The sequence below is a fragment of the Notolepis coatsorum genome (assembly GCF_963971535.1).
Source record: "Notolepis coatsorum genome assembly, chromosome: 3".
NCBI classification, from domain to species: Eukaryota; Metazoa; Chordata; class Actinopteri; order Aulopiformes; family Paralepididae; genus Notolepis; species Notolepis coatsorum.
The window spans coordinates 166,103,628-166,126,264 of NC_140167.1; the positions used below are offsets into that span (position 1 = coordinate 166,103,628).

The following is a 22,637-nucleotide window of genomic DNA, read 5'->3' on the forward strand; positions in this document are numbered from 1 at the left end:
TACAGGAGCTATTAAATGGGAATTTTATAAAAGAACACACATTATCACACCACATTCAACCAAAAGACAGTGGGTCCACGTTGAAAACAAAAGTCCTATCCATACCCGGCTTCCGCAAAATAATAAATGTCGGGGCGCCCCTAAACACTGTTACCAGTGTCAGTTCAAAGTACTGCTTCTCTTCACCCTTAAAGGGCCTGCAAAGAGAATGTCTACCGATAAAGTTCCAGCACTCGGAGCGCTCACTGTAACTGGCTTGAGTGTACTTAACCAAGGGCGGGCCAGCTCCCACCACCGAACGTCCGTGTGGTGAGATGGCCGTCGAGAGGTCCCGTGATAGCAGGCGGCGGGGCTGGGTAGACGTTAGGCAGGTGACTGCTGGGGTAACGGCTCGGAGGGGCTGGAGGTGCGTGCAGTGCTGTGACGTCCGCTGCTGGGCTGAAGGGGTGGGGCGACACGTGGGCTAAACTGTGGTGCAGAATTTAACAGAATTGCTCCACCTGCCGGCCAAATCCTCCCCCCTGACCGACCTTTCCATCACAGTCGAGAATGCAGCTGTGACCGCGTCCCCCACCGCCTAGAACCTTGGTGTTGTCCTCGACGACCAGTTGAACTTCTCTGCTCACGTTATTTTCATTTTTACGTTATTATTATTATTATTATTATTATTATTATTATTATTATTATTATTATTATTATTATTATTATTATTATTTTTTTATTTTTTTTAAACATTGATCTTAACTGATCACTGTGACTTTATTGCTTTTATCGTTATATATGCCTATGTTTGTGTACAGCACTTTGAGCTACATGACATGTATGAAAGGTGCTTTATAAATACTTACTTACTTACTTACTTACATCGCAGCGACAACCAGAACCTGCCGGTTCCTCCTGAGCAACGTCAGAAGGATCCGCCCCTTCCTGACAAAAGAAGCCACCCAACTCCTCGTCCAATCAACAGTCATCTCCCGCCTCGACTACTGCAACGCACTGCTCGCTGGCCTCCCGGCCACTGCCACTAAGCCTCTTCAACTCATTCAGAACGCAGCGGCCCGCCTAATCTCAAACCTACCGAAGTCGGCCCATGTCACCCCACTTCTTAGGGACCTGCACTGGCTCCCCATTGCTGCACGAATCCGCTTCAAGGCCCTCGACCTAGCATACCGTGCGGCCAGGGGTGTAAAAAGTACCCAGAAATTATACTTAAGTGAAAGTATGGGTACTGTCTAAAAATCTGACTCAAGTAAAAGTCAAAGTATCTGGCTAAAAACACACTTGAGTAAAAGTCAAAATGTCCTACTTTTAAATGTACTTAAGTACTAGAAAGTAAAAGTAAATATTTTTTTGAAAGGGATAGACCAGGGGTCTAACTCATTCCATCGTGGGCCAAGTTTTCATTTTAACTACACAATAGATTGCACCAGGTGAGTTAGTTGATTAGGTGAGCCAATTAGTGAAATCATCAGCTGGTGTTTAGGCAAGGCTGGAATAAAACCAAGCACTGCCCACAATGGAATGTGTTCTGCGATAGACAATGCTGAAATGAAAGAACAGAGGACACTTTTTTTGCATTAAAATTATGTACTTCTCCATTGAAGGTAAACTAACATGGACGGCATTCACATCACAGCATGAATAATATCACAATAAACGGTTCCCGGTCGCGGCTCACGGCGACGTGATGAAGTGACGTCATCAGTTTGTGCCTCTCTGTATCGAAAACTTTGTCCATTTCCGGGTTTTTTTCGGCGTGGCATTATGACGTGTCCTTGAAACTACACGCTACTTTTTATTTTGTCTTGATAAACCAATAAATGAATGAACCAGGATCATTTCAATTCGATGCTAAATAAACTTTTATGCACGCGTAAAATGTGCCAGATATAATTTTACATGCGTTACATTTTTATCAATATCTTGGTCATTTTTTTAGATAGAATGAAACGGAAAAGTTTGGGAGGAAGTGACGAAGGAGGCGGAAGTTTACTGCCAGAAAGCAAGAGTAGAAGAAGTCTCCATGTGCGCGTAAAATCTGTCCAAAAGATAATTTCTGTGGGACAACACCGTTTTTTTTGTTATAGTTTATAGTTAGTAGTTCGACTTGTATAGCAGTAGTAGTAGTTGTAGTAGTAGCAGTAATAGTAGTAGTAGTAGTAGAAGTAGTAGTAGTTGTAGTAGCAGTAGTAGTAGTAGTAGTAGTAGTAGTATTAGTAGACTTTAGTAGTAGTAGTAGTTTGAGCTAACATGCGTCGAAGTCAGCGTGCTAGCAATGTGCCCATGTGGAGGTCCCTCTACGCTGGAGATCAAGACATGAGAGATCTATTTGGTGATGATACAGATGAAGAAGTATCTTCAGATGGTTCTGATCATGATGACGTTGATGATCCATCGTTTGTTGGTGATGGTGACGAAAGGTCCACTGATCATGACGACAATGAAAGGTAAAGACACTTATTTTGGACTTTGATTGCTTTTGTTTTTGTCAAACTTGTTGGGAAAGGCAAAGAAAGGCTTTCACATGATAAGTGCACATGATGAATGCACATGATAAGTGTACATGCTAAGTGTACATGATGAATGTACATGACAAGTGTACATGCTAAGTGTAAATGCTAAGTGTACATGATGAATGTACATTACAAGTGTACATGATGAATGTACATGTACATGACAAGTGTACATGATGAATGCACATGATAAGTGTACATGCTAAGTGTACATGATGAATGTACATGACAAGTGTACATGCTAAGTGTAAATGCTAAGTGAACATGATGAATGTACATGTACATGACAAGTGTACATGATGAATGTAAATGACAAGTGTACATTATAAATGTACATGATAAGTGTACATGGTGAATGTACATGATAAGTGTACATGGTAAGTGTGCATCAAGAGATTCCTTGTTGAATGTTGAAAATAATGTGCTTTTTATTGTTTTCTACAGTGAGGAGGAGGAAGGAGCAGAAGGAGCAGAAACTCTGCCTTCAACCAGTTCTGTGAGACATGGAAGGAGGGCACAAGACAGGTGAGAGACTTATTATTATTATTATTATTATTATTATTATTATTATTATTATTATTATTATTATTATTATTATTATTATTATTATTATTATTATTATTATTATTATTATTATTATTATTATTATTATTATTATTATTATTATTATTATTATTATTATTATTATTATTATTATTATTATTATTATTATTATTATTATTATTATTATTATTACTGCTTTTGTTTTAGTTATTACTCTGTTCATAAAAGTTGAAAATAATGTATTTTTACATGTCATTGTCTACACAGCAATGATTTGCCTGGGACATCTAGGGGGGCAGGGCGTGCCCAAGCCCGGTCCAGGTCAAGAAATGACCCAGACAGGTGAGAGACTTATTATGGATGTGTATTGCTTTTTTATTATTACTAGGTTTGCAGACGTTGTACGCAATATATACAGAATGGAATATTGAGTGTATATACAGTGTGTGTGTGTTGTATGAGCAGTGTTTTATATGTACAATGTGTGTGCCATTTATGTGCAGACATGATGAGCAGCCTGCTCCACGCCGACCCAGGACAACCCGGGCCAGGCCAAGACGTCCAGTCCAGGCAGGAGATCAGACGCCCTGGAAGACGGACAATGATCCTGATCCAGCCCCTCAGCCCCTCCGGTTCATGCCGCGCAGACCCCCAGGACCGCAGCTAGACCCCCATGTATACACCCAAGGAGCTCTTCATGCTGTATTTTTCCATGGATACCATGAAGACCCTGTGTATCAACACTAACAAGAACGCGGCAAAGAACCAGGCAAGTTTCAAGTTTCTTTATTAGCTGTAGTTTTATATGAAATGCTTTTTCCTGTAAAATGTGACTAACTGAGTTACAATACAATATACAGGCACGGGGGCAAAAGACCAAGTGGGAGGATGTCCAGGCCGATGAATTGTACAAGTTCATCGGCCTGCTGCTGTACATGGGGCTCGTCCCACTGTCTGCGCTCCAGGACTTCTGGAGGGTCAAACACCTTCTCTCTGTGCCCCTACCAAGAATGGTCATGTTCCGGGACAGATTCAGGTATAATATATATTCCTGTATAGTGTACATCGTGTCCCATATGTTACTTATGTTTATAGTGTCGTTATATGACTTATAATATGACTTTGACTTCAGATCAATCTTGTGGAACCTCCACCTGAGCGATCCCGAGGAGGATGCCATGAACGACGCCAGGAAGCGAACACCGGAACACGACAAACTGTTCCGCATCAAGCCGCTCATCTTCGACATCGGTGAGGCCTGCAAGGTGCACTACCACCCTAAGCGGCAACTGGCAGTGGATGAGAGGATGGTGGCCACGAGGGCACACACCGGCATGACGCAGTACATGAAGGACAAGCCGACCAAATGGGGGGTCAAACTGTTTGTGCTCGCTGACTCGGATAACGGCTACACCATCGGCTTCAATGTTTACCTAGGGAAGGCACACGTTCATACAAGTGAACACGGCATCACATATGATGCTGTTGTGGACCTCCTTGATACAGGATGGCTTGGGACTGGATATCACATTTATGTTGATAACTACTACACCAGTCCCAAGCTGTTCAAGGACTTGCTGGCCATGAAGCTGGGAGCCTGTGGAACCTACAGGGAGATCAGGAAAGACGTTCCCAAGGGGAGACCTAATGCCCTCAGGATGAAGTGTGAGAGAGGTCTCATCCGCTGGATCAGAGAGGGGTCCCTGGTCTTCGTGAAGTGGATGGACACAAAGTTGGTATGTATGTGTATGTATGTATGTATGTATGTATGTATGTATGTATGTATGTATGTATGTATGTATGTATGTATGTATGTATGTATGTATGTATGTATGTATGTATGTATGTATGTATGTATGTATGTATGTATGTATGTATGTATGTATGTATGTATGTATGTATGTATGTATGTATGTATGTATGTATGTATGTATGTATGTATGTATGTATGTATGTATGTATGTATGTATGTATTTGTTATTCTTATTCGTGACTTTGTTCTGTCTAAATGTCTACTGTGAGCAATTTGTAGTGTCAAATTTCTAATGATTCATTTCTATTCTATTCTATCTAGGTGTCTGTGTGCTCCACCATCCACCCAGCAATCACACCTCCTGGTCAGAAGGTCAAGAGGAGGGTCAAGGCGGCCGATGGGACCTGGTCGGTTGTCTGGTTTCCGTGCCCCACCCCTGTGATCGAGTATAACAAACACATGGGCGGAGTCGACCTATCCGACCAGCTGATCCAGTATTACTCGACCCACCGGAGAACTGGCCGGTGGTATCGCACCATCTTCTTCCACTGTCTCGACATTGCTACCACCAACGCCTACATTCTGCACTGCGAGATATGTGAGGCGAAGCAGGAAGCGCATCTCTCCCACAAGGAGTTCATTTCAGTGATGATGGGGGAGCTGTGTGGACTGGACAGCACAGGAGCTCCTCTTGACAGGACCGCAAGCCATCTCCCTGTTCCCATCGCCCCTCCCGCAGCGGGCGCGGACAAGAGCCAGAAAGCCACCGCTGGCCGTAAGACCTGTGTCCGGTGCACCAAGGAGGGGAGAAGGAATCTGACCGCGTGGAAATGCCAGAGATGCGATGTCGCCCTCTGTCTAATTTTAGACCGCAACTGTTTTACAGAGTGGCACAATTGATCATGGAACACAGCCTCTCCTCCTGCTGGAACACAGCCTCTCCTCCTGCTGGAACACAGCCTCTCCTCCTGCCTCTCCTCCTGCTGGAACACAGCCTCTCCTCCTGCCTCTCCTCCTGCTGGAACACAGCCTCTCCTCCTGCTGGAACACAGCCTCTCCTCCTGCCTCTCCTCCTGCTGGAACACAGCCTCTCCTCCTGCTGGAACACAGCCTCTCCTCCTGCTGGAACACAGCCTCTCCTCCTGCTGGAACACAGTCTCTCCTCCTGCTGGAACACAGCCTCTCCTCCTGCTGGAACACAGTCTCTCCTCCTGCTGGAACACAGTCTCTCCTCCTGCTGGAACACAGGCTCTCCTCCTGCTGGAACACAGTCTCTCCTCCTGCTGGAACACAGTCTCTCCTCCTGCTGGAACACAGCCTCTCCTCCTGCTGGAACACAGTCTCTCCTCCTGCTGGAACACAGTCTCTCCTCCTGCTGGAACACAGTCTCTCCTCCTGCTGGAACACAGTCTCTCCTCCTGCTGGAACACAGTCTCTCCTCCTGCTGGAACACAGTCTCTCCTCCTGCTGGAACACAGTCTCTCCTCCTGCTGGAACACAGGCTCTCCTCCTGCTGGAACACAGTCTCTCCTCCTGCTGGAACACAGTCTCTCCTCCTGCTGGAACACAGCCTCTCCTCCTGCTGGAACACAGTCTCTCCTCCTGCTGGAACACAGTCTCTCCTCCTGCTGGAACACAGTCTCTCCTCCTGCTGGAACACAGTCTCTCCTCCTGCTGGAACACAGTCTCTCCTCCTGCTGGAACACAGTCTCTCCTCCTGCTGGAACACAGTCTCTCCTCCTGCTGGAACACAGTCTCTCCTCCTGCTGGAACACAGTCTCTCCTCCTGCTGGAACACAGTCTCTCCTCCTGCTGGAACACAGTCTCTCCTCCTGCTGGAACACAGCCTCTCCTCCACGCCTTTGTCCCCCATTGTCCTTGTGCTGGTCGATGTCCCAGGCAAATCATCGCTCTCGTTGTCGAGGACAACGGATGGGTCCTCATCCTCAATTTCGTCCTCCGATTCTATGTCCGACTCCGACTCCACTCCTATCATCCTGTATAATAATTCTTCGTCTTCTCCAAACATACTGTGTCTGTGCAGCTGGGACACACACATCACACGGGGCTCACCTCGCCTCATATTCAGCCTCTCCTCCTGCTGGAACACAGTCTCTCCTCCTGCTGGAACACAGTCTCTCCTCCTGCTGGAACACAGTCTCTCCTCCTGCTGGAACACAGTCTCTCCTCCACGCCTTTGTCCCCCATTGTCCTTGTGCTGGTCGATGTCCCAGGCAAATCATCGCTCTCGTTGTCGAGGACAACGGATGGGTCCTCATCCTCAATTTCGTCCTCCGATTCTATGTCCGACTCCGACTCCACTCCTATCATCCTGTATAATAATTCTTCGTCTTCTCCAAACATACTGTGTCTGTGCAGCTGGGACACACACATCACACGGGGCTCACCTCGCCTCATATTCAGCCTCTCCTCATGCTGGAACACAGTCTCTCCTCCTGCTGGAACACAGTCTCTCCTCCTGCTGGAACACAGTCTCTCCTCCTGCTGGAACACAGCCTCTCCTCCACGCCTTTGTCCCCCATTGTCCTTGTGCTGGTCGATGTCCCAGGCAAATCATCGCTCTCGTTGTCGAGGACAACGGATGGGTCCTCATCCTCAATTTCGTCCTCCGATTCTATGTCCGACTCCGACTCCGACTCCACTCCTATCATCCTGTATAATAATTCTTCGTCTTCTCCAAACATACTGTGTCTGTGCAGCTGGGACACACACATCACACGGGGCTCACCTCGCCTCATATTCAGCCTCTCCTCCTGCTGGAACACAGTCTCTCCTCCTGCTGGAACACAGTCTCTCCTCCTGCTGGAACACAGCCTCTCCTCCACGCCTTTGTCCCCCATTGTCCTTGTACTGGTCGATGTCCCAGGCAAATCATCGCTCTCGTTGTCGAGGACAACGGATGGGTCCTCATCCTCAATTTCGTCCTCCGATTCTATGTCCGACTCCGACTCCGACTCCACTCCTATCATCCTGTATAATAATTCTTCGTCTTCTCCAAACATACTGTGTCTGTGCAGCTGGGACACACACATCACACGGGGCTCACCTCGCCTCATATTCTAACGTAAAAAAACAGCTCCAAAGAACTCCAAAAACGATTGTGCTGCTGCTGTTCAAAAGATACGTCTGCTTCTTTCTCCTGCTGGAACCCAGCCTCTCCTCCTGCTGGAACACAGTCTCTCCTCCACGCCTCAGTCATATGTGTACTGTATATGTATATTGAATATCCCACAATTGTGCGTTACCGTTTTGACAGGTGCAATATTTTTTTTTGATACGCCTTAGGCATCCTGCACTCTATATGACTGCACTCTAGTCATATGTGTACTGTATATATGTATATTGATTGAATATCCCACAATTTAATTATTTAATTATTTTTTACTTTTCTACTGTAAAACTTTTTTTTTTACTTTTTTTTGGAAAAAAATTACTTTTACTGACTTTGTAAAAGAAAAAGCATACTGGTGATAATTTCCAGTTGAGAATAAAAATTTCGTCTGTGTTTATTACCTGTGTATGGAGAAAATAATGCTTTGTAAATTGAATTCTGATCTGTTCTCTCTTGTTTATGTAAATATACTACCTGAGGGTGCATATCCACTGTTTTATATCCTTGATTTGATATGTTTGCATTGGTTCATACTAAAAAGAACACATTTTCTAAATCCGATTTTGTGTTTTGTGTTGTACATTATGCAGTATACAGTATATACAGTATTATACAATATGAAAACTAACTGTCAGGTCATATATGTGAGGCTGTGCTGAAAAAAAGATACAAAACATACCATGGTAAAACATTTTAAAACATTTTAAAATGGAAATTATACAATTTAAATCAAAATTAGCCAAAACATTGAAATATCCCAGGACCCAGAAGGGGTTGTAGTATCCTGAATAATATCACAATATTAAAAACAGAATGGTGTATCCTGAATAATATCACAATATTAACCACAGCATACTGGATTATCCTGAATAATATCACAATATATATTAAAGGCATAATAATAATAATAATAATAATAATAATAATAATAATAATAATAATAATAATAATAATAATAATAATAATAATAATAATAATAATAATAATAATAATAATAATAATAATAATAATAATAATAATAATAATAATAATAATAATAATAATAATAATAATAATAATAATAATAATAATAATAATAATAATAATAATAATAATAATAATAATAATAATAATAATAATAATAATAATAATAAATCTATTTTATATAGCGCTTTTCCAGGTGCTCAAAGACGCTTCACATGGGCAGGAGAGACAAACTATGGCAAAACAAAAAAACAGAACAAAACAGAACAAAAATAATACATGACAAAATAAAATAAAACCGACAGAATTAGAGGTCAAAAGCAAGATTGAAAAGGTGAGTTTTGAGGGCTGATTTAAAAGATGTCAGGGTGTTTGCATCACAGATATGGCTGGGGAGGGCATTCCAGAGGGAGGGGGCAGCAGCAGCAAAGGCCCTGTCGCCCCAGGTCCGGAGCTTGGTCGTGGGAGGTGTTAGGAGGTTGGCATCTGCAGACCTAAGGCGACGGGTGGGCGTGTGACGGTGGAGGAGGTCGGACAGGTAGGGAGGGGCAAGGTTGTTGAGGGCTTTAAATGTGATGAGTAGTATTTTAAAATGTATCCTGTATTTGATTAGAAGCCAGTGGAGGTCGTGGAGGACAGGGGTGATGTGATCAGAGCGACGGGTGGAGGTGAGCATGCGGGCAGCAGAGTTTTGGACATATTGGAGTTTATTGAGAATAGTGTTTGGTGAGCCGTAGAGGATGCTGTTGCAGTAATCTAGTCTTGATGATATGAATGCAAGAACCAGTGTTTCAGCAGTGGAGAGTGATAGGGAGGGGCGAAGATGAGCAATGTTCCGGAGGTGATAGAAGGCAGATTTGGTTATGTGGTTCACATGGGGGAGGAAAGAAAGGGTGGAGTCCAGGATGATGCCAAGGTTACGGACGTGAGTGGAGGGGGTGACAATGGTACCATCAATATTTAGGGTGAAATCCTGGGTGTGGCTGGTGAGGGATTTTGGACCGATAATGATGATTTCTGATTTATTGCAGTTTAATTTGAGAAAGAATACTGGAGTACCCTGAATAATATCACAATATTAAAGGCAGAATACTGGAGTACCCTGAATAATATCACAATATTAAAGACAGAATACTGGAGTACCCTGAATAATATCACAATATTAAAGACAGAATACTGGAGTACCCTGAATAATATGACAATATTAAAAACAGAATGGTGTATCCTGAATAATATCACAATATTAACCACAGCATACTGGATTATCCTGAATAATATCACAATATTAAAGGCAGAATACTGGAGTAACCTGAATAATATCACAATATTAAAGGCAGAATACTGGAGTACCCTGAATAATATCACAATATTAAAGACAGAATACTGGAGTACCCTGAATAATATCACAATATTAAAGACAGAATACTGGAGTACCCTGAATAATATCACAATATTAAAGACAGAATACTGGAGTACCCTGAATAATATCACAATATTAAAGACAGAATACTGGAGTACCCTGAATAATATCACAATATTAAAGACAGAATACTGGAGTACACTGAATAATATCACAATATTAACCACAGCATAATGCAGATTTTGTACTCCAAGTGAATGTCATTTAAGGCACTGGCCAAAACATTGAAAGTATGGGAGCCCTTCAGTCTTCTGCAGGCAAGTGCAACAGAACGCCTTTCAAAGCTTTCAGTGTCGATCCAGTGAGCGGTTACCCCAATGAAACTTCTTCGTCGGGCTGTCCAGCAATCTGTTGTTGTCGCGATCCATTCAACTTCACTCATAGCAGCAGTGACTTTCTCTTTCATGGTTTGAGCAGCTTTGCTGATCTTCGAGCGGCCAGTGGGCCTCGTAATGACGTTAGTGCTTGGTCGCAAACCATTTATCAGGTTTTTGAATGATGGCAACTCAACAACACTATAAGGTTGAAGTCCTTGAACTATGTATTTATTATGTAGATAGGGCCATGGATGCTCGTCTTGTCCGTCCACGCTGTCGCCGACCGTTTCGTCCTCTTCATCACTCATTGTGGCATGGCTTGTCACTCTGACTGTCAATTCTTCTGATAACAGGTGTTTAATCAAAGATCCCCGCTTTCTAGTCTTGCTCAAGGACCAATCAGCATGGGTATGGGCGGGTTCATTTTACATTGATGGGGATTTGATTGGCTGTTTACCTGCGGTCGCAGGATTAATAACGTTAACGTTAGTTTGGCGAGATAAACAATTCAAATATACTAATTAAAATGGTTGGACCTGCAAGATTTGTACTTTGTACTTTGTAGGTCTGCATTTTAACTGTAAGGAGTAAAAAGTATGTTTTTTTTCTCTGAAATGTAATGGAGTAAAAGTACAAAGTATACAAACCTAATAATACTTGAGTAAAGTACAAATCCCCCAAAACAGTATTGACGTTACAATCCAAGTATTGTAACGAAGTACAATTACTCAAGTACTTTACACCCCTGCGTGCGGCAAAGGGAACCGCTCCCGCCTACCTCCGGTCAATGGTCTCTAACTACACACCCTCAAGACCCCTACGCTCTGCATCTTCTGGCCGCCTCAGACCTACTCCTATCCAAGCTCCGGGAGGGTCATCAAAGAGAAGTCGCCTATTCTCAGTCCTTGCCCCACAATGGTGGAATGAACTACCCACCCCAGTTAGGACAGCCGAAACACGTCCAATCTTTCGTCGTCGACTAAAGACTCACTTCTTCAACCATTATCTGAATAAAATTAAAAAAAAATCTAACCCTAACTAACCATACTGTCATGCACTTGTCCTAATAAACTAACCTACACTGTAGCACTCAACACTTTGATGAACATTGTTACTCAGCTGATAGAGTTGTGCCCTTCCTGATGGCTTGTTGTACAGAACTTGTAAGTCGCTTTGGATAAAAGCGTCAGCTAAATGACTAAATGTAAATGTAAATGTAGCCTAACTGAAGCTAAGCTGTGGGTCGGGACGACCCCCTGTCATGACGCCTATACTTTAGCTAAAACGCAACGTGTGCAATATCTACCACACTCTTCGACAGTAGCTTGTCTGCTTCTTCGTTCACAATGTCTCTTTAGCATTAACTAAAAGCTAAGCTATCGCATATTCCATTACTAACCCGCCTCGTAACTGGGTTTATATCTCGCATGCTTGATGTCCGGGGCTCCAGCTCCAAGCGACCTCTTCCTTCTCTGGAAAATGATGAAGAGGAAGTTCCGCCGCCGGGGGCCGCGCCCTGAGCCCATCCTTCTTCACCTGTGTCCCCCTGCCCAACGTCGCCACCAGCTCCCCCTGGCGGTACCTGTATCATGTCCCACTATTAAGTGTCAATGTTAGGATAGGGAGGATCAAGAGAGGTCAGCAAGTTACACAACGTCATCGCGAACACAGAGAATGCAAGGAATTAATGTTAGACACACTGAATTATTGTTAGAAATATTCAGGTGTCTACATATATATATATATATATATATACAGATGAAGCTTTTAGTTTTCCTGGGCGCTTTGCCGCGACGTGAGCACGGTTATATCACGTCGTGGAAATGAATTAGGAACCCAGGCTGCTGTTCTATTTTATGCCGCCAGGAGGCGCAAAGTCATTAGACGGACGCTACAACGTCCTACACAGTATACTGTATAACGATCTGTATGTTTTGTTGTCTAAAATAAATACCATACCATGTCTAAAGCAATGTTGCTGAATAAAATAATTAACCAGTTAAAACCTGTCGAATGGAGCAGTCAATGTATATATTTTGTGTAGATAGCTAGGTGGGCTCTATTTATAATGATATATTTTGTCTAGTACTGTGGTCTAGTGGTTTATCCCCATTCCTTTCAAGCCGACGCCCGGGGTTTGATTCCCAGCCTATCTAATATTTATATATTTTTTTATTATTTATAAAATAAAATTGCCCGCAACGATGTGCATAATACAATAGTAATAATATATAATAAGAATCCAACCAATAGAGCGACATTGTGCAATAAAGAAGTAAACAAAGTAGGGCATATCGGCATTTGTACATGAGTTATTCTGAGTCAACTTATTGTCTGTTGTTGCTACGCAACTTCACTTGACTTGAAAAGACTTGATACCTCCCCCCATGCCCAACGATTAAAAATTAACGTTATTATATGTATATATATTAATTCATTTTGCGCGAATCCACACTTCATTTCCCAGACCCACTTTGTTTTGAAACAACCAATCACGTTGCGCGATAGCACGAGCGATCCACAGTCAGTAATAATGTTACAGCTGAGTTCACGGCGAAATGTAAAATGCTACCCAGATTGTTGCGTTTCGTTATAAAAACTATGCGGTGATAAACAAAAAACGAATCGCAGTATGCAAAACGTGCGGTTCGAGGAACACAGATGAAGATGCGCAACGTCCAACTTCATTCGACACTTGAACTAAGCTGCACAAAGATCGGTAAGTGAATGAACGAATGAATGAAAACTTTATTTAACAGATTGCAGAATGGGTACAATACAGTACAGCTCAATATACACAATTGTTAAGGGGATGCAGACCAGAGAAAGACTTTCGTCTTGTTTACATCAGGGTCGCCCATAGTAACTTGGCTTGCTACAGTAGAGTTAAATCAATGAGCCAGTGTGCTAACGTTATCATATACTCTCTTTTTTAGACTCTTTTTGTATCACAAACAGTACTGTATTTGTAAATCTGGTATGTCATAAATGTATAGATGTAGCAGTACTGTATCTGTATGTCATGTATGTCATGTTATGATGAATTGAAAATGGGGGACCCTGATGTAAACAAGATGAAAGTCTTTCTCTGGTCTCTTCGCTGGACTGAGACGTGACGTGATTTTAATTATAATATGCATGATGTTTTGTTTTGTACAGGCAATAATGAAGAAGTTCCCTGGAAGGAAGGATGTCTCTTTCAGGAAGGGTCCATCTGGACATCTACGGCAGGACCCCGCTGAGGAAGCAAGGATGATCAAAGATCTTCTCCTCTTCTCTTCCTCCTCTGCACCAGCCCAGCCTGCCTCCACTGCACGTCTACCTGCAGCCTCCTCTGAACAAGCCCCCAGGAAGCTACAATGTGAGAGCAGAGTATTTAGCTTCATTATGATAAACAGCAACCTAATTATCTGCACCTCTACCTGCAGCACGTCTACCTGCAGCCTCCTCTGAACAAGCCCCCAGGAAGCTACACTGTGAGAGCAGAGTATTTAGCTTCATTATGATAAACAGCAACCTAATTATCTGCACCTCTACCTGCAGCACGTCTACCTGCAGCCTCCTCTGAACAAGCCCCCAGGAAGCTACAATGTGAGAGCAGAGTATTTAGCTTCATTATGATAAACAGCAACCTAATTATCTGCACCTCTACCTGCAGCACGTCTACCTGCAGCCTCCTCTGAACAAGCCCCCAGGAAGCTACAATGTGAGAGCAGAGTATTTAGCTTCATATGTTTAGTTTATTTTATTTATTTAGCACATTATTTAAAAAAACAGTGCTAGGAGGGAACGAAGCCCAAAGGGCATGTACAAAGTTCCACTCCCATCTCATTGTCCATAAACAATATGAACGAAATACATGTGTAGCAAGGTCTACACACTATAGCGAAAACATGGAAGATTGACACGAGTCAGTAACAAGAACAATTATTATTATTTATTTTTTTTGATAAACAGCAACCTAATTATATACTTCAGGCTAAGTTTTGCCAATAATATTACTCAGCTCAATGAGCTTAGTCCAGCTCAATACATACAATTGTTAAGGGGGTGCAGACCTGAGAAATACTTTCGTCTTGTTTACATCAGGGTCCCCCAACAATTAGCATTTCAATGGTGTGTGTGGGGGGTTGCCAATCCAATGTCACACCTACACAAGCTAGTCTTTCTCTGCCCTGCACTCCTTAAACATTTTGTGTGTATTGAGCCATACTGTATTGTACCCATTCTGCAATCAGTTAAATAAAGTTTTCATTAATTCATTCTGTCCATCTGTCTCTCTCACTTGTTTAATCTTTCACTGCAACACTGGTTCTCTCGCAAAACCCCAAACGTTACAATGCCCGCTACGATTGTGCAATAAAACAATAGTTTCGTTTGAGTTTACTCAGTTTATTTGATCAGGGACAGTGCATATCAATCAACAGTTATACATTTATAAATGAATACAATTACAGAAGAAAAAACATTATTATCAAACCAGATTGGAGGAGTGTAAAGGGGATAGTAAGAGACTATTGTTATGGTTTGACACCGACCCCAAACGCTAACGACACAAGAGAGTTGGATTCAGAGTTGCCAAATACGAGGGCTTGTTTATTTGATAATAGGAATAAGTGAAACAGGGAAAGCAGGTCAATAAGAACAGGTACAATGAACAAGGGGCAAAGTTCTGCTGCTCTGCAGCTTCTCCCGGAAGGGTAGTCTTGGGAAGCAGGAGCAGACCTCTGTACCGCTCTGCAGACTCTCACGGCGGACCTCTCAGATGTTGTGCAAGACCGAGAGAGGGAGAGAGGGAACGGGTCAGTGACAGAGCAGACTTGAAACGAGCTGGAGGACAGGGTGTTATATTCTTCGTGTTAAACAACACAGTGATGTGCAATATTCCAAAAACAGCCCAAGTGAAATATCTTCATGTAATCACACAGTGAGCAAAAATCCATACACCGTCCAAATGTGAAATACTATCTTCGTGTAAACACACAGTGAGCAAAAATCCAAACACAGTCCAAATGTGAAACAATATCTTCGTGTAAATACACAGTGAGCAAAAATCCAAACACAGTCCAAATGTGAAATAATATCTTCGTGTAAATACACAGTGGGAGGTGGAAGATCCCAACATATTATTCCATAAAGGATAGGGCAAAACGATAAAGGCTGGGTGAGTGACTGTCTGACAAAAAGGTGGTAGACTTCAGTGTAAAGGTTACACACGAAATAGGTCAAGACAGTCAATCTAGAAAAACTCACCCAGACGAGCTGCGTAAAAGGAACAGGAACAAAGTGGAGGCGAGCGCGCGCCACGGAGCAGGTATCCAAGCGAAGGCTTCTAGGAATTTCCTGGAGATTAGCACAGTGAAACAGAAGCAACGGGGAAAAACATCCAGCGACAAATCAAGACGAACCAACAACTTAGGGTGGGGAAAACGGGGTATAAATAATGAGGGATCGATTGATTGAAAGGCAGTGACAGCTGGGGAATGTGATTGAAAAGCGTGGGGAAGTGAGGGAACCAATCAGCGACGTCTCAGATGACGTCAGCGGGGAGAAACGTGTGAACGAGGGAATTGAAATACTTGACAGAAAAAATGAATGAAAACAAAGCGAGGGTGGTTAAAGGAACAGAACGAGTGAGAAGGCAAGGACAGAAACCTCACAGTACCCCCCCCTCAACGGGAGCCGCCCGGCGACCAGGCCGACCCGGCTCGTCAGGATGGGCCCGATGGAAGTCGGTGATCAAGCCGGGATCCACGATGAGCTGCCGGGAGACCCAGCTACGCTCCTCAGGGCCGTAACCCTCCCAGTCCACCAGGTACTGGAATCCCCGGCCCCGCCGACGAACGCCCATCAACCGGCGGACCTGCCACTGGGGGTGACCATCCACTAGCACAGGAGGCGGTGGATCAGGAGCCGGAGGCATAAGGGGACTGAGGGAGACGGGCTTAACCCGGGAGACATGGAACACGGGGTGGATGTGCATGGATGCAGGAAGCTTCAGGCGCAGGGCCGCCGGACTGAGTACCTTCAGGACCTCGAAAGGACCGACGAAGCGAGGGTTGAGCTTCTTGGCCGAGGACCGTAGCGGGAGGTCCTTCGCGGAGAGCCACACCCTCTGCCCAGGGCGGTAAGTCGGCGCGGGAACCCGGCGCCGGTCGGCACCACGACAGGCGCGCTCAGATGTCCGGAGCAGCGCGGTCCTGGTGATCTCCCAAACGCGACGGCAGCGGTCGAGGTGGACCTGCACGGAGGGAACTGCCACTTCCGTCTCCAGTGCGGGAAAAAGAGGGGGCTGGTAGCCTAGGGAGGCCTCAAAGGGGGAGAGGCCGGTGGCGGAACTGACCATTGAGTTGATCGAGTATTCAACCCAGGGAAGGAAACGACTCCAGGATGCCGGCCTCTCGGCTGCCACACACCGAAGAGCAGACTCCACGCTCTGGTTCATCCTCTCCGTCTGCCCGTTTGTCTGGGGATGGTAGCCGGAGGAGAGACTGACCGTTGCCCCCAATCCCTTGCAGAAAGCCCGCCAAACCTGGGAGGTGAACTGGGGCCCCCGGTCAGAGACGATGTCCTGGGGGAAACCGTGAAGGCGGAACACGTGGTGCGTCAGGAGGTCCGCCGTCTCGGCTGCTGAGGGAAGCTTGGAGAGGGCCACGAGGTGGACCCCCTTGCTGAATCGATCCACCACGGTCAGAAGGCAGGTGTTCCCCTGGGAGGAGGGTAGTCCAGTGACGAAGTCGAGCGCCACATGTGACCACGGACGGCTTGGAACGGGAAGTGGCTGCAAGAGCCCGGAGGGTGCCTGGTGAGAGGCCTTGCTGCGGGCACAGACCGCGCAGGCCAATACGAACTCCTTGACGTCGTTTCGCATGGTGGGCCACCAGAAACGACGAGCCAGGAAGGAGAACGTGCGATGGACGCCTGGGTGGCAGGCGAACCGGCTGGTATGGCCCCACAGCAGTACCTGGGACCGGACAGAGTCAGGGACGAAGAGACGGCTCCTAGGGACGTTGCTTGGAGCACGTTGGAAGCGTAGGGCACGCCTCACCACACCCTCGATGCCCAAGGTGATGGCTCCAACCACTCGGGCCTCCGGGATGATGGGAGATGGGTCCTCAGAGGGTGGAGCCCCCTTGGAGTGCATCCGGGACAGGGAGTCGGCCTTCGTGTTGCGGGAACCGGGGCGGAAGGTCAGCGAGAAGTCGAACCGACTGAGGAAACTGGCCCATCTCGCCTGCCGACCGTTGAGGCGCCTGGAAGCGCGGATGAACGTTAGGTTCTTGTGGTCCGTCCAGATGGTAAAAGGCTCCTCGGCACCCTCTAGCCAATGACGCCACTCCTCCAGAGCCGCCACGACCGCCAGTAGCTCCCGATTGCCGGTGTCGTAGTTCCTCTCGGCGGGGAGGAAGCGACGCGAGTAGAAGGCGCAAGGATGTACCTTCTGGTCGGAAGGAGAACGCTGGGATAGGACAGCGCCCAGGCCAGAATCCGAGGCGTCCACCTCCACGATGAACTGTCTCTTGGGGTCAGGGTGGAGCAGGATAGGAGCGGAAGTGAACCTTCTCTTGAGGGAGCGGAACGCAGCGCATGCCGCTGGGGACCAGTCGAACGGCAGAGCGGGGGAGGTCAGCTTGGTAAGAGGCTCCGCCACTTGGCTGTAGTTCCGGATGAACCTTCGGTAGAAGTTTGCGAACCCGAGGAAACTCTGTAGCTCCTTCCGAGTGGTGGGTTCCGGCCAATCCTCCACAGCCTGGATCTTGCGAGGATCCGCTCGGGTCAAGCCCTTCTCCACGATGAAGCCCAGGTAGTCGACGGAGTTGGAGTGGAAACGGCACTTCTCCGCCTTGACGAAGAGCCGATTGTGGAGGAGGCGCTCCAGCACCCGGCGGACATGCAGGATGTGTTCCTCGAGGGTCCTGGAAAAGATAAGAATGTCGTCCAGGTACACCACCACGAACACCTCCAGCATGTCACGGAGGACATCGTTCATGAGTGCCTGGAATACCGCCGGGGCGTTGGTGAGACCGAACGGCATCACAAGGTACTCATAGTGGCCCCTGGGGGTCTTGAAGGCGGTCTTCCATTCATCGCCCTCACGGATACGGACAAGATGATAGGCACTTCGGAGATCCAGCTTGGTGAAGAACGAGGCCTGGGTCAGTGGCTCGAAGGTGGAGCTCATGAGAGGTAGGGGGTATTTGTTCTTGATGGTGATCTCGTTGAGCTGACGATAGTCGATGCAGGGTCGCAGGTCCCCATCCTTCTTTCCAACAAAGAAGAACCCGGCCGCCACCGGGGAGGAGGAAGGCCGAATGAGTCCTGCTTCCAATGACTCAGAGATGTAGAGATCCATCGCCTTCTTCTCCGGGGCAGTCAGACTGTAGAGGCGGCTGCCGGGAAGGGGAGCCCCTTGGCGGAGGTTGATGGCGCAGTCATAGGGGCGGTGAGGTGGAAGGGACTGAGCCCTGGTCTTACTGAATACCTCCATGAGGTCGTGGTACTCGGGAGGAACGGACGAGGGATCCGGGGGCAACTCACCAGCCGGTCTCCGGGGCGGGGGACAAGACGCCGCCTGTAGACAGCGGGCGTGACAGGAGGAGCTCCAGCCCCTGATGGTACCGGAGGCCCAGGCGATGTGGGGCTCGTGCAGCGCGAGCCAGGGCCTACCCAGGACCACCGGGACAAGGGGGGATTGGGTAATGAGGAACTGGATCCTCTCTACGTGGTTCCCAGCAATGGTCAGCAAGACTGGGCCGGTCCGTTGAGAGATGTCGGCCAGGCGGTGTTGGTCCAACGAAAAGATCTCCAAGGGCCTCACAAGGGCCTCAAGAGGTATGTTGGCTTGGGTGGCAAACTCGAAGTCGAGGAAGTTCTCGTCTGCCCCAGAGTCGATGAGGGCCTCCACCGTGGCACGTTGGTCCCCCCAGGCCAGGGTGACGCTCAACAGATGGTCAGGTGGTGCGCGGCGCTGGGAATGGGAAAAACGGCTCACCAGGATCTCCCGGGGTCTTGGTGAGCCCGATCTTTTGGCCGGGTAGGGCAGTCGGCGATACGGTGTCCCGCACCTCCGCAGTAGAGGCAGAGACCGGACCTGAGCCTTGCCTGACGCTCCGCCTGGCTCAGATGAGAGCGTCCCAGCTGCATGGGTTCCTCCTCGCGCACCGGACGGGGAAGCCTGTTACCCACAGTAGTGTTGGGGACGGGGCGTCCAGGAGTCCGGGGTGCTTCAGGAGGTGACAGTCGGGCCCTCTCGCGCCTTCTCTCCAGGAGGCGTCCGTCAATACGGATGACAAGGCTAAACAGCTCCTCGAGGGAGTCGGGCACCTCCCTGGTAGCGAGCTGGTCCCGGACTGCGTCACTGAGCCCCCTTATGAAGGTTAGGCGAAGAGCAGGTTCGTTCCACCCGCTCTCCACCGCCGCCAGTCGAAACTCCATGACATAGTCCGTCACCCTGCTGCTCCCTTGCCGGAAGGTCCCCAACCGGGCTCCAGGGTCCAGACCTCGGGCTGGATGGTGGAACACTCTGCGGAGCTCCGCCACGAAGTCTGGGTAGGAGAACAAAAAATCTGCTTCCATTGCCCAGGAGGATGTGACCCACTGGGCAGCATGGCCTGAAAGTAGGTTGGTTATATAAGCCACTCGGGACCCATGAGCTGAAAAACGGCTTGGCTGATGACGGAAAACCAACTCACATTGCATGATGAATGTGGCACACTCCTCGGGATTACCGTCAAACAGCCGTGGGACGGAGAGAAGGGGTTCCCGAGGTGCGAGATCTGCTGGGGCTGCGGGGAATGTTCCTGGAGGGTGTGAGAGATGAAAAGTATTAACGGCGTCGCCCAGCGAGTTAAGCTGGGCGAGAATCTCGGACTGTTGTCCCGCCATAGCGGCCATTGAACCCTGCATAGGCAGGACCTGGTCCCTGAGGTTCTGCACCGCAGCCGCAGCCCGCTCTAGTTGGAGACCGTGATCCCTGGTCAACTCGACTTGAAATGCAAGTGCGGTTCTGACCCCCTCTGTGTCGGCTGGGGTCGTCATGGTTGGTTCGTAATGTTATGGTTTGACACCGACCCCAAACGCTAACGACACAAGAGAGTTGGATTCAGAGTTGCCAAATACGAGGGCTTGTTTATTTGATAATAGGAATAAGTGAAACAGGGAAAGCAGGTCAATAAGAACAGGTACAATGAACAAGGGGCAAAGTTCTGCTGCTCTGCAGCTTCTCCCGGAAGGGTAGTCTGAACTTCTCTGCTCACATCGCAGCGACGACCAGAACCTGCCGATTCCTCCTGAGCAACGTCAGAAGGATACGCCCCTTCCTGACAAAAGAAGCCACCCAACTCCTCGTCCAATCAACAGTCATCTCCCGCCTCGACTACTGCAATGCACTGCTCGCTGGCCTCCCGGCCACTGCCACTAAGCCTCTTCAACTCATTCAGAACGCAGCGGCCCGCCTGATCTCAAACCTACCGAAGTCGGCCCATGTCACCCCACTTCTTAGGGACCTGCACTGGCTCCCCATTGCTGCACGAATCCGCTTCAAGGCCCTCGACCTAGCATACCGTGCGGCAAAGGGAACCGCTCCCACCTACCTCCGGTCAATGGTCTCTAACTACACACCCTCAAGACCCCTACGCTCTGCATCTTCTGGCCGCCTCAGACCTACTCCTATCCAAGCTCCGGGAGGGTCATCAAAGAGAAGTCGCCTATTCTCAGTCCTTGCCCCACAATGGTGGAATGAACTACCCACCCCAGTTAGGACAGCCGAATCACGTCCAATCTTTCGCCGTCGACTAAAAACGCACTTCTTCAACCATTATCTGAATTAAAAAAAAAAAAAAAAAAAAAAAAAAATCTAACCCTAACTAACCGTACTGTCATGCACTTGTCCTAATAAACTAACCTACACTGTAGCACTCAACACTTTGATGAACATTGTTGCTCAGCTGATAGAGTTGTGCCCTTCCTGATGGCTTGTCGTACAGAACTTGTAAGTCGCTTTGGATAAAAGCGTCAGCTAAATGACTAAATGTAAATGTAAATGTAGTCTTGGGAAGCAGGAGCAGACCTCTGTACCGCTCTGCAGACTCTCACGGCGGACCTCTCAGATGTTGTGCAAGACCGAGAGAGGGAGAGAGGGAACGGGTCAGTGACAGAGCAGACTTGAAACGAGCTGGAGGACAGGGTGTTATATTCTTCGTGTTAAACAACACAGTGATGTGCAATATTCCAAAAACAGCCCAAGTGAAATATCTTCATGTAATCACACAGTGAGCAAAAATCCATACACCGTCCAAATGTGAAATACTATCTTCGTGTAAACACACAGTGAGCAAAAATCCAAACACAGTCCAAATGTGAAACAATATCTTCGTGTAAATACACAGTGAGCAAAAATCCAAACACAGTCCAAATGTGAAATAATATCTTTGTGTAAATACACAGTGGGAGGTGGAAGATCCCAAAATATTATTCCATAAAGGATAGGGCAAAACGATAAAGGCTGGGTGAGTGACTGTCTGACAAAAAGGTGGTAGACTTCAGTGTAAAGGTTACACACGAAAATCGGAAATAGGTCAAGACAGTCAATCTAGAAAAACTCACCCAGACGAGCTGCGTAAAAGGAACAGGAACAAAGTGGAGGCGAGCGCGCGCCACGGAGCAGGTATCCAAGCGAAGGCTTCTAGGAATTTCCTGGAGATTAGCACAGTGAAACAGAAGCAACGGGGAAAAACATCCAGCGACAAATCAAGACGAACCAACAACTTAGGGTGGGGAAAACGGGGTATAAATAATGAGGGATCGATTGATTGAAAGGCAGTGACAGCTGGGGAATGTGATTGAAAAGCGTGGGGAAGTGAGGGAACCAATCAGCGACGTCTCAGATGACGTCAGCGGGGAGAAACGTGTGAACGAGGGAATTGAAATACTTGACAGAAAAAATGAATGAAAACAAAGCGAGGGTGGTTAAAGGAACAGAACGAGTGAGAAGGCA

At 47.0% G+C, this 22,637-nt stretch overlaps 1 protein-coding gene across 1 annotated transcript; it reads left to right on the forward strand.

The window, feature by feature from the left end:
- Positions 1 to 3,729: 3,729 nt before the first annotated feature.
- LOC311226046 (piggyBac transposable element-derived protein 4-like) lies at positions 3,730 to 5,709 on the forward strand (the record flags this gene model as incomplete). Its single annotated transcript, XM_084311425.1, has 4 exons — positions 3,730 to 3,825; positions 3,917 to 4,092; positions 4,189 to 4,792; positions 5,131 to 5,709. 4 exons carry the CDS (start codon positions 3,730 to 3,732, stop codon positions 5,707 to 5,709), a joined length of 1,455 nt encoding a protein of 484 aa, XP_084167551.1.
- Positions 5,710 to 22,637: the final 16,928 nt, after the last annotated feature.